The sequence below is a fragment of the Antedon bifida genome, chromosome 10, assembly GCF_963402885.1.
Source record: "Antedon bifida chromosome 10, ecAntBifi1.1, whole genome shotgun sequence".
Lineage (NCBI taxonomy): Eukaryota > Metazoa > Echinodermata > Crinoidea > Comatulida > Antedonidae > Antedon > Antedon bifida.
In genome coordinates, this window is record NC_136235.1 from 14898062 (window position 1) to 14911924 (window position 13863).

The following is a 13863-nucleotide window of genomic DNA, read 5'->3' on the forward strand; positions in this document are numbered from 1 at the left end:
CCCTGGTCATATTAATAATGGTGTATACAAATGCGATTATGATTTCGTTATATCGTAAACAGTAGAACCTCTCAGGAACACTGTAAATACAACATACGATCCTTTTATGGCGGAGAAACCGTAACGGTGAGTTTTGCCAAATTGTATATTTGTATTCGATCGCTAGTAACAATTGTATGCAATTATTGGTCTTTTCATGTGCTTGATAGTACACACTATAGCAGGCCTAGTGAACTAATAGGCTTATCATCCTCCTCCTCGGTTGGTGAATAACTATAAGAAAAATAAATCTTAAGTTTTCCCAGGGAAGAGGTTCACTCTTTCCGGGTTCTCCATTATCACAATTCATGTGACAACATATTATGATGTACCAATATAATTGGACACTATAACATCATATCACTACCATATTGGGCATATCACTACCATAATTGGGCACATCACATATTTTTTGACAAACTAGTTTGATAGTGTATACAGAGATTTACACGAGTGCTTTAATGGCAATGACGATAATAATGAAAATTACTTTTGTTATGAAAGATTATTATTATCTTCATTATTTTCTCACAGATGTTATGTTATTTTCTAGTAACATACGATAATATTTTTAATAATCGGTTTGAACAAATTTAACACTTGAAAAATATGAAAACATTCTAATAACTTAACTAAACCATTGTATTTACAGATGACATTTATTTCAAAATGACTGTCGAAATAATAAAGTAAATTTATATATGTATGTTTATGGTGCTTATTTTTATAGATTATAGTACATTATATAATTTGTGTTCACAGGACATGGAATCTCGTTTAATTTTGTGCATCCTTCTTACTTTTGTGTGTGGTGGTATACTATCAACTTACGTCCCGCATTTCAAGATAACACTAACTGTGGGATACACCAACCACTCAAAGATCACATATGTTTCAAAGATGAATGACACAGTAGAGAAAAGATTGGAGGCGAACAACGAAGTTAAGAGCCCAAACGAGAGAGTGAGAAATATAAATGATATTTTTGAGAGAATAAAACTTAAAGAAGATCAAAATAAAGAATGGTTCAGCAAGAGAAATCAACCAAAAGGAGAAAATGATAAACTTTTGGAGATATTAAATATTATTGAAAGAATAAAAGAAAAAACAGACATTATTAATACATAAGATATTCGGGTATTGTGTATGTATACAATTTTTATAAATTAAGCCTAAACGCTTTCTATGATAACACACTGCCATCTCAATAGAGGAGGAGCAAGGACCATAAATGGTGATTCAACTGCTTGTTGACATTGCACGTATTCAGAGGTTTGCCGTGGATTCACCATAGCTCACGAACAACTAGCTAAAATGACTCTTGTTCTGTTTTGGGCCAGATGAACTTCTGGGAGTAATGGGAAATATCCAGAATGCAAGAAACTATATCAATAATACTCACAATTACATAGTGTTTAGTGAAGCGATCTATCTATACTGTTGGCATATGTGTATACTTAAATTGTACTAAAATGATATAGAGCAACTGTTGCAGAAACAGACAGTTGTTTCGGTAAAACATATTTTTGAAATTCAACAAATTACTATTGCTTCTCAGAAATCTAATGGACGACCTGCAATGAGTAAACGTATACTGCAAAAAGTTTACCTTAGAATTGTAGTCCGACATATCTCAAACGTCCCTTTAGATTAACAGCATGCTAAATACGTGCGCCTTTAGAACGCTACTATCATAATTATTATTTCTATCAATTTAAAAGTAAACAATTAGTTTGATGTGCCACAAGACACACGAGAGGAAATTGTATAATCAGTATAATATGTAATAATAAATGATTACAGGCCTAATATAAACTTAAGCTATTACTAAATCCAACCTCAATTGTGAGATTCTTTATACATTAACCATACAAACACCAAAATCGAAGCCACTGCAAAGATTACGGCAGCAGAAATAATAAGAGCAATTGCAACTGTGTGCGGTTCCTGTTCTTCCGGCGGAATGTCAACTACAAACGGAAAAAAAATAAACAAAACAAAACAAACACTGTAAGTTTCTTTCTCATTAACTTGTGTAGTTAAATATGTATTGGTGACTAATGAATATCAATTGTTTGATTATAAGTTCTAAAATATAGGTATGACAAATTTATATATGCTAGTTGCTTGGAAATAAATAATATTCTGGATATAATCCTAAAATTACTACTGGTAACTTATTGTTTCTGTTATTATGACATGCGATAACAGGAATACTCGTTATAACAATGCTTTATATATTAAGAAAAAGATTATGTAAAACTTACAATATGTTCTGATTCCCCCATAACCAGTTCGCCCTCGAATGTTTGATCCATCTTCGCCAATTACAATAGGAGTAATCTAAAAATATTAACATAAAACAAACCATGGAGGAATTAAACAAACCGTAGATGAAGTAAACAAACAATGGAGGAAAATAAACGAATCATGGAGGTAGTAAACGAACCTCGGAGAAAGTAAACAAACCATAAAGAAAGTAAACGAACCAAGGAGGAAGTAAACGAACCAAGGAGGAAGTAAACAAACCATGAAGGAATAAACAAATCATGTGAATTCACTAATTGTTTTTCGAGAACTGCTAAAGATTTGTTCCTACGCAACGCGAGCGTGTTGACCAATGACAAGCGACAGTTCGAATAATCCATCACTTGTGATTGGTCAAATCACTTACGTTACGTCCAAAGTTTGTACCATAATTTATATCTGTGGTAATTCATTATCACATCTATATATAAATTTACGTAAGGGCAAAATTCGGTAAATCGCGCGTTATTTCCAGAATGTTTACTCGATGGTATATAAAGTTGGTTAGAATCTCGGTACTGATTTTAACCACCTGATGTAACCCTGTTTACTAATTAAATTTAGTTAGATAATTAGTTATTGACAATTAAAACGAATTTAGGTTCAACGATTTGCCCCAAATAGGGGTGTTTTCCGATCGTGGTATACACTGTCGAATGGATGTCCTCATGAAAAATACCTGCACACAATAATACGAGGATGCTTCGCATTTTCCTATCTCCTCCTACGATAATTGTTTTTAATAGCTGAAAACCGGTTGAACAGCTCGAGTACAGTATCATAATGTTGAAGACAGGCCGATTTTCTTTAAAAAATACTATTTTGATAGATTTAATATACGTTTATACAAATGTATTGATTTGCGATGAATGGAACATTCCAATCTCTCAGACTCCCAGTTTGTAGGTAAATTTATGAGCCCTTGGTTTAACACAAGTAGGTAAATTTATGGGCCCTTGAAGAATAAAACTTATATATAGTATTGCAATACTTTGACAATATTGTAAATACTGTACGTATTAACCATTTTTGGTCGCCATCGAAATTGTCTTACTGTGAATGTGAAAAGAACAGTTTAAAAAAAGTATTATAAATCGTAAATGTTTTACTGTGTTTAGTGGTATATTATTGATAGGCCTATAAAACATTTAAAACAATATTTCGTTACTGAGTGGATAGAGAATATATTTAAAAATTGTTCTTCCCATCTTCTTCCCCATCCCTCAACTCTAATGTTATATACAAAACACAAATTGGTTTTGTTTAAATGAGTTCAAATAAAAAAATTGGACACATTTTTAAGACAAGGCCTAATTCCCAGGGTGCTAATTTTACACAAATCATCGTGTCTATTTAATCGTTTCTGTAAACGACAATGTACTATATAGTCCTGCGGTACGTACATTTTTTACGCTGAAATTACTGTGTATTCGAGAACCATCTGTGGACACGACCTAGATGGTACGCAAGCGAAGCGAGCATACCATCTAGTTCTTAACATTTTCCCGAATAGCCACATTGTGTGTTGGACTCTCTTGCACTCCAAATCCCCTGCGAGGCCTCTGAAAATCTATAAATCGAACTGTAGTTTGATGGACCAACTCCATTGTCTTGGGTTCATCTCCGTTGTCTAGATTGTGCCACGAATTTGACGCAAAAATAACTTCCATTGTAGAGCCACATTATTATTAATTCGTATCATAATAATATTTGAATTCTCGGATTAGGCCTAAATGTAACCACAATCATCTATTTTTATTCGCGCAACCTCATGTCTACATAATCAAGAATGGTTATATGAAATGTTCATAAAACTTAGGTTTGTCAATTTTTAAAATGGTACTTACCGACAGTGAGTACGATGTATGCACAAGTAGATTGTTTAGTTCTGTCATAACGTATCCTCCTGATTCATATGAAATGTTCTATGTAGTAAAGAAGAGGCATTAGAGCAAATAGTATTAAAACATTTGAAGTGAATAATACAACGGCAACATAAACTAATTATTAGACTTTATTATATAATATTAACCCAGTTAGTTAATTTTCGCAAATCTTAACTATTAATCCAGTGTTACAGTTACGGGCCATCGTATATTCTAGTATGAGATTGTCATTTCTGGGCAGCATCAGTAACAAACTCTCAACATCAGTATGTAGACCCATTCATTAACAAATACTAGACTCAACTTGATGTGTATCTTCTTCATCGATAAGTATCCTCTCAGGTACTCTCTCGCGTCCATTCAGACATTTTCTCTATTTTAACATATTTAGTAATAATAACTTTTCTTAAAGCGCCCCATAAACAACTTACCAACGCGATTTGCATTTCCGTTGAACCTCCTTTCCAAATGAATTCATAATAATTTAGAGGTGTCTCTGGGTTGATGTTTGCTGACTGACGCCATGTTATTAAAACAGTCACGTGTTCCCTGTCGTCGTGCAACTTAATATTTGTATCTTGAATATCAAAAGGCTGCCCAGCATATTGCACGGCTAAAAACGAAAACTATATCAATAACTGTATGCAATCCAACGTTTTACCAGTTATACTTTAGACAAATTTAAAATTACATTACAAATTAGTATAAAGCTCTGTCTACACTATCAAACTAGTTTGACAAAAACAAGTGACGTGCTCAAATAAGGTAGTGATATGCCCAAAAATGGCAGTGCTATGACATCATCATGTCCATATATTTTTAGGCCGTCCATACCTTGTTCCTGGCAGAAAGCGAAGTTACGCGTTCTGTAAATACAATCTGAAATTATTAAAGTAAAAACAAAATGTAAACGAGATGGTATTATACAAACTGAATCTGATCTGTAAGCGATGTTTGTTATGAATTTGCAAGAAAAAATATCGGCAATGTAACTGGAATAACCATGAGGCGGAAGACATGAGAAGAAGATCAGAAGTGAAGACAGAAGTGAAATACCATCACCAGACTTGCCCAAAACAGAATAGAATGGAAGATGGTTTCAGGCCTTTGCTCCATTGAGGCGCTATCAGTTAATAAAATCGGTAGTGAATACAAATCGACTTAATGTTGTTTTAGAGTGATGGTTAAGAAAGATTACTTTCCAGGAGAATCTCGAGTAAGACTAGCGTATGGTCCTCTTTGTACTTCTCCAGCTTTTACAAAATACACCTACAGAAACCAAAACAAAATACAAACATGCATTACTTTTAAAACATGGCAACTACACAATATTTAGGTTGTAATAGAAAATACAGAAATAATTACCTTAAGTCTGTATAAGAAACCAAACTTTAAGCCGTCAACAACAATCACGTTTTCATTCTGCAAAAAGAAATCAACAGATTTACAGGACATGAAAAAAAACGGTTTAAAAATAAAAATAATGGTGATTTAACAGACTACACAGTGGCTATAACGAATGCAACGCTTGTCAATAGAAATGTTAGCATTCAGAGAAACACTTCATATACTGTAGTGTTTGTTACTAAAAGAGTGCTACTAACTACTGTATTGATTTTAAAAAAATCTATAGATCTATTCCCATTCTAATTGTTTCACATTTATATGTAAAAGTCGCCGACAGCTCCCTATAAGCTGCCATAATAATGACAGCGTCGTATAATAACATTTTTTTTCAGGCAATGAACAAAACATTATAATACGCAATATAATGAAAATAAAAGTGAAATAATGAGGCGGGGTTACATATGCTATGAAAATTCGAGAGGTATTTCACATTGTGACACATACTCGAGTATGTTCTCCGTTAAACAACATAACTTACGGTAGCATTGCCTTGTAATGTACACTCAGACGAATTGCAGTCCGAGCTGTTACCAGTTGGCGCACTGTACGGCTCAAATTCAACATCATATCTAACATAACCTGTAAGTTATAATATACATGGTTTCATATATTCTACCGGATCAGGAATAATTAAACTTTCTTTAACAACATTCTTCATCTTATCTTATTTTCATCTTATCTTATTCATTATTTAAGTTTTTGAAATATGTAGTTTAAAAAGAAATCTTAAGATAGAAATGACATGCATTTCATAAGAAATAGCCCTTTTTTTACTCAATCAATCATAATGTTTTAAAATGTATTATTGATCACTATGTATTTTATATATTGCAATTATATCCAATCACAATTGATTATAATACAATATTTAGAAAATTTAAAAGAAATATTAGAAAAATTTTATATAAACATTAGGCCATAGTATTATCCTGAGATGAGTAGTAGTAATTTGTCTTGTTTATTTTATTTCATTTATATGTAATTTTTACTTTCTATGGACCAGAGATTCCGAAATAAAAGATTGAATGAATGAATTATCCATGTTAAGTGTTAATGGAAATAGCAAGTTATATGCACTACGCCGAAGGCCCTGTGTCTCTACATACAGTACTACAATATCCATCAAGTATCATAGGAATATTTTGTAATACAGCATCTCATTCATATCACATGATGTGGCGCCTGTATCATCAAGGTAGATTAAGGGCTAGGTTATGGTATGATACTCGAAGATACATGTGACACACATATATGATGTTGAATTACCAAATGTATTATGATACTGGAGAAATCTAAACACGTAGGCCTATATTATAACATAATGTAAGGAAAAAGAATGATGTGACTTACCATCTACAGCTGTCCAGGATAAATTGGCTCGTAAGTCCCAAAACGAATCGTTCAGTTGAACTGTATAAAAGTTTATTATAATAGGCCAATTGCTTATTTCGTCATAACCTGTAGTAAAAATAATAGTTATCTTGTACAATTTTAATTAATAAAAACTGTTAAAACCATTTAAATCTGTTACTTCTTTACTTTACTTCTTGATTTGGATTCTTTGGAAATAGGCGAACGTTTGAATTTTATCGGATGGAAATGAGTTAACATTTTGGGACTTTTTTGGTGTTTATTCTATAATTGTTTTCAATATAATATTGATAATAAACTATCTGTATTTATTTCACAGCTTTCATAACCCATAAACATGTCAAGCGGATGAATTCACGTATAAAATGTCAAAGAGAATTCCAAGTGTTCACCTTCTAATTCGTCACAACATGTTTGCTGCGCTGCAGACAATGGTAGGCATGTGTAGAAACAGCAGATCAGAACAACCAGCGCTGCAACGTATCTTCGTATCATTACGATAGTATCTATAGCAAAGTTAATAACAATAACAATTCAGATGACAAAATTTCGTTTTTGTAAAAGCTAAAACGGAGTACTTACTCTGACGTTTCGATCTCTATCAGAGATCATTCTCAAATGACTGCGGAATGTTAATGCAGCTTGGTCATGTTTGACGTCATCTGTTGATGACGTCGTACGCCTCCGGTTGTAGATTGGAGGTTGTGCGGGGCTCGGCCAGGTGATGTGTGAAGATAGACACATCACCTGGCCGAGCCCCGCACAACCTCCAATCTACAACCGGAGGCGTACGACGTCATCAACAGATGACGTCAAACATGACCAAGCTGCATTAACATTCCGCAGTCATTTGAGAATGATCTCTGATAGAGATCGAAACGTCAGAGTAAGTACTCCGTTTTAGCTTTTACAAAAACGAAATTTTGTCATCTATATAAAATCGAAGCTAAATGAAATTTTTCCAAGAAATAACAATTCATTTTACTAAAACGACACTTGATTAGATGGTGAATTATGATCCAAATAGATGATCCAGTTAAAAATTCAGTGCGGTCTATTGAAATATGGGTTTGGTCTCTAGACCTATATTACTACACATCATAGAGATATTATATATCTCTTATGTACACATGTATGGTAGAGTAGATAGGGCTACTATACTATGATTATGGTTACTTATAGTAATATTATTATTCATTCTTACCTTTTTTATCAATAACAATTAAACTCTTTCTTGTATGTATCGGACACTGCTAGGCTAGGCCGAAGTCTAACAGCAACTGTCTAAAATTCATTCCAGAAACGCTTGTTTTTGTTTATAACCGGATTTATGAATACTGTATATACATTAAACCACAACAACCGGATTGTGGGTTCAGAAACGTAATTGTTAATCTCAGCTCCGGGTTAGTCATAAGTTGTATTGTTGTTGAAACATGCTGAGACATGCGCAACGCGCTGAAACGGGAGATTTACGTAGGCTATAACCATGCTGTATAGCTTTGTTACCAATTGTTTGCCTTTCAAAGAAATTGAAAACAGTAAAGCCATAGTACAGTATGCCTATTGTGTAAATAATCCCCTTTCTGACGTAATAACTGGCATTGAATAATCCAAAATGTTGAAAATATTTTTCCGGTGAGAATAGTATGCGTAATACAAGTGTAAATAATCCGCTTTCTGGTAAAACGCAAAAATAAGATAGCATGGAACGCGTGAAAACCTCCTCTTTACAATACGTTATATAAAAATAAAACAAAAACTACACCATACAAAACAAAATTAGATAAAATGTTTCAAATTCAAAATCATTTCAAAGCAGATACATATTGCGGACAGCACATCGCCATTCATAAGAAACTATTAAGTACAATAAAATTACAAAATCTGATAAGCTAATATTATAAAACCATTAAACTAAAAGTTAAAAGAGACTCAAGGTGATTAAAAATGGATGGAATGTGGGTTACAGAATGAAAGAATCTATAAAACATTATTACAATTTCAAGAACGTAAATTAATACTATAAAGTATAGGCTATGAAGTAGGTACACATAATATTTGGTTTAAGATATATTTTTCCAACGTATATCGTATTCATAGAATAATATGATTTGATTTTTTGCTGGAATGTTTAATGTACTGAAATCAAATAATACTTTCCATTATGAATATGTTAACATTTTAACTTGGAGTAAGTTTTAAAATCGTCACTTACACTATGAACAATATATGGAACAATTAAAATTAATAAATAAATGAATAAATGTCATTTCATTTCATCAAGTCTTTATGGACAATATAAAAATGGACGGCTTAAGGAGACAATTTTTATGTAGATGACAGTTCATTTTAAAGTCAAATATAATACGGTACATACTTCTAAACGGACGGATTAGAATTTATTTTGACGTTCCTTTTGGACGGTATTAAACTAAAAATACGTTTTATTTTCGAGCATTAAGCAATAGTGGACGGTTTTATAAAGAGAGGTATGGTTTGTAAAATTATCCATAGTCTACCATAATATATAACAGCTTCATGTTCATGCATAAGAGTAATGTGAACAAGAATATTAGATAAATTACATTATAAATATGTTTTTAACTTTAGTTGATTGTGACATGTTGCAAAATAAGTGATGTATATAATTTAAATTTGTTTAAATAATTTATATACAACATAACATTCTTATGCAAATTAATTCTAATAGTATGGTAAATTAAATATTTTGATATTAAATTACTTAAGTCCACATGATTGTCATACATAATTATACAATTATTCATAATATTACCAGAATATAATTAACCCTTGACCTAGTAAGTAATAAAATATTATTTGCTGCATTACCTAGAAACCTATAAAAAATAAGTACTATAATATATTCTTAATATACACTCACACACGCACGCACCTACATTATAATAAAACTTATGTATGTTAGACAAATTATCCTAGGCTGTAGTTGTGCCTCTAAAAGTCTGGAGCTGCACAAGATTTATGACTAGTAAGGGCCAGAGAATCCCTGGCTGCTGCACTCAAACATGCACATTCCTCTAATATACATTACTGTATCCGAAAGACAAAGCTGGTTAGCCATAGTCATCCTATATATTGACCACAAATTCCAACTATAATATATAAAAAACACCACAAATTTAAATGACTCATTGATCAACAATGATTCTTAACATATCCCAAATGAATGTAAACACTTTAAATCAAATCTTAATTTGTAAGAGACATCATAAATTATAATGTTGATGATATATATTAGTGTATAATAATGGACATAATTATTAGTAATAAATGAATACAAAATCATTGTACAAAACAAAGCAATAAATAAAAAAGTTATTAATAATAATAAACACAAAAATCAAGCAGGCTAAAATTATTATTTAATAACAGAAAAATACCAAACAAGCAAAATTGGAGACATTTGTTTAAAAAAATACATATTTACATATAATATATATTTTCTTGAAAGTTGGTTTTAAGATCAAAGGTGGGTATCAGCGATTGAAATTCTTTGGAAACCATAGGGGTCATCAGGGTCATTTTGGGATCCAGTGTCACGTGACACGTTGTGCCAATCACTAAGACGTGAAGTTGACCGTTGGTCTGAATACGTATCGTCCTTTGCTGGGCTATACGCACCACCGGTTTTTAGAGCAAAAATCAAATCATCAAAATCTTGCGAATCTGTTTCATCTTTGTCATCGATTTCTGGTGGAAATACTGGGTTCTGATGGAATGATGGTGTTGGGTTCTGATGGAATGATGGTGTCGGGTTCTGATGGAATGATTGTGCCGGATTCTGATGGAATGATTGTGCCGGATTCTGATGGAACGATTGTGTCTGGTTTTGATGGACTGATGGTGTCGGGTTTGATTCAACAGGCGACACTACTGGATTCTGATGAAATGGCGCTGGTGCGTACATGTTGCCATTCTGGAGGGATGAACGCTTGCTTCGTTGGCTTTGCCGACTTCGGACACTGTGATGGCTCTGGTTACCAACAGACTGGGCATCCCATTCCAACTATAAATACAAATAATATATTATTAATACTGTACCATTATAATTATTTTGTTTAGACAGATATTTCAATAGACTGTTCAATATTACTTCTGAATCTATGAACATTTTATCATTTATCAGCATTGTTGATATTATTATCTTATCATTATTATTCTTAATGAAAAATACAAATAATAAAATATAGAATACAGTATACTTTTGACAATTATCAAGAATACTAATAATATATGAACAATTGAAAGCATATATAGTTCAGAAGAAGAACATACAAACAATATAAAAAATAAATAGAAAGAAACTGACTATTACTAGAACTTGATAATATAAAACAAAATAAAAACTGTAATGATAAATCTACTACAAAAGTCCAAAGTGTACAAAATACTACGATTGGAATTTACACATAAATACAGAAAAAACAGGGAATATTATAGTTAACAGAGTTATTATTACTAAATAGTAACTCAACTAATCAAAAACATATTACCAAAATATATAATTAAATGAAAACATATATAAATAGAGATTTATCAAAATTGTTATCATTTTAATCAGTAATTTATAAAACAATTAAAAACATTAATCAACCAATTAAACAATACATTAACAGAGTAAAGTAAGAATCTTATGTACAAAATAATGAAAAATCTATGTGCAAGCGGAATAAAAGCACACATACAGGAACATATATGAAAGCAACTTAGAAACATCACCTTTTGTAGGGGTGGTGGTGGTGGATGGGGAATTTGAGAAACAGAAGAAGACGGCCGAACCTGTTGACAGAACCAGCAATTCATTTAAAGAAATTTGAAAAATTATAATTGTTGGTGCATTTAATTAATAAAAGTGAATTAATATAAACCAAAGTTGGGTAATAAAACATTAATATAGTATATTTACAATAATAATAATAGCAGATATTTGCTTAGTGCTAATTCCTGAAAATCAGTGCGCTTAATAATATTATTATACTATTTATAACAACAATGATATAATTGTATACTAATACATATATTATTATAATGTTATAAACCTTTTCATTACTCATTGTGCATTTTGGGATTGGACCGTATATGGTATGGTTATATGGTATGTCTTTTTCTTTCTATGTATGTACATTTTTGTGAGAATTTGAATAAATAAAAAAATAAAATAAAAATACAATAATTATTACTATATTAATCTTGTATGATGGGAAAGTAATGCAATAGTGATGTGATAATGGTGAACTATTTCAAAAATTGCATGAAAACTCCACTCCTAAATTGATAGTGGTAATTAATATACATGATCAAAATACCATAAATAATAAAATTGTAAATAAATAAACAAAATGTGGATATTGATCCAAAGCATTTTGTCTCAATGAGAATGAACTAATAATATGCAAAAACCCCAATGCATGTACAATAACTTACCTAGCATTAGTATAAATTATTCATATTAATTATCAATTAATTAAAAATTATATTAATAAATAATACTAACAAAGATTATTCATTCTTCACAACATTTCTAATGTTTAAGAAAAAAAAAACTGAAAAAAACTTGATGTTCCATTCAAGCATAGGATAATTCTCATGGCCAAAGGTCAAAGTTCGAACTAATGTATGGCATAATTTGGTATTAAAAAAACTTACATCTTCAGTGGCTAGCATGGCTAACCTAGCTTGGTCTGCCTTTGACAATGATGGTGGACGTGATGTTTTATTGACACTCACAGCATTACCTGCTCTGTCAAACTGGCTGCTCTCAAGTAGCATAACCGTGTTGTCGTAGACGTAGTTAGGCGAGTAGTTGCCTTTAGAAGGACGGCAGAGTTGATTGCGTAGGATTGTGTAGATCAGAAACACAAACAAACCCTGTAATAAATGATATATAGATTGAAGATGTACTATGAATCAAATATGTCCTTTTTTTTCTTCAATATTTTAACATTTGCATGTGTACTTTTTGCATGAGTTAATAGATTGAGGTTTAACAAATAGGTGGTAGCAATGATGTTGGCATGGGGAAATATATTGAATCAGTGTACTCAAATTATTAAGTCATAGAATGACTAGTTTATAACCATAAGCTAACACAACAACATTATAAAAATGCATACCATAATTAAATTGAAGAGGACTAATAATACAAGCATCCATTGTTTACTGTAGTACATATGCAAGCCTCCAAACAACCATGTGAAAATTAACAGCATCCAGAAAATCAGCAACAAGCGGACCTCTGTAGAAAAAACAAATTAGCATTAACAAAATATATATCGTCGATTTGAGTGGCCGAGCGGTTAAGGCAGGTCGCCACAATCATAGCAATGCAATGGGCACAGGTTCAAGGCACTCCTCGACCATTGTTCTGGTGGTAGATTCTTCTTGGAATGACGAATGGGTGCCATTTGGTGGCAGCAGTCGACACTAAGGGACGCTTAGGAGAGAAGACAGTTGTGGTATGTGTCGTCTAGAAGGCAGGTTATTCCCCTATTTACGTTTACATATACTAATCTTAACCAAACAAAATAAGTTTGAAAGTAAAGGTTGAGATTCCAGTCACCTGACACAACACAAAAAGTGAATTAAATGATTATCTGTAAGTGGTAGGCATCTTCTTATGCTTACACGCCAGTAAACTGTAGCGCAATATTATTTAGTAGAATTAAAATAAAGTACCTGTACACCAGATTTAAATTATGTTCAAATATTCATACATATAAAAAATGAAATGAATGAAATAAGAGTCCATAGCTCGAAATCATACCATACATGTCCAAAGTTAGGGAGGGAGGGTAAGAGAAAGAAGCTGGTA

General features: G+C 32.0%; 2 protein-coding genes across 4 annotated transcripts in view; both read right to left on the reverse strand.

Moving 5' to 3' along the window:
• Positions 1-575: 575 nt before the first annotated feature.
• On the reverse strand, positions 576-8497 carry LOC144854099 (uncharacterized). The gene is made up of 11 exons (XM_078711984.1): positions 8215-8497; positions 7403-7516; positions 6990-7097; positions 6118-6218; positions 5598-5654; positions 5435-5501; positions 5067-5111; positions 4664-4845; positions 4194-4271; positions 2307-2382; positions 576-2009 (listed from the first exon to the last, which is right to left on the reverse strand). Exons 2-11 carry the CDS (start codon positions 7503-7505, stop codon positions 1879-1881), a joined length of 948 nt encoding a protein of 315 aa, XP_078568110.1. The 5' UTR covers positions 7506-7516; positions 8215-8497; the 3' UTR covers positions 576-1878.
• Positions 8498-8792: 295 nt separating this feature from the next.
• Positions 8793-13863, reverse strand: part of LOC144853691 (adhesion G-protein coupled receptor V1-like) — a 57270-nt gene continuing 52199 nt past the window's right edge. For 2 of the 3 annotated variants that reach the window (XM_078711466.1, XM_078711465.1), the window contains 4 exons: positions 13166-13287; positions 12699-12920; positions 11772-11831; positions 8793-11058 (listed from right to left, as the gene is read on the reverse strand). In XM_078711466.1, coding sequence (XP_078567592.1) covers positions 10516-11058; positions 11772-11831; positions 12699-12920; positions 13166-13287 — 947 coding nt within the window. In that variant the 3' untranslated portion in view covers positions 8793-10515. The remainder of the gene's footprint in view (positions 11059-11771; positions 11832-12698; positions 12921-13165; positions 13288-13863) is intronic. The other variant, XM_078711467.1, reaches the window with a different exon arrangement.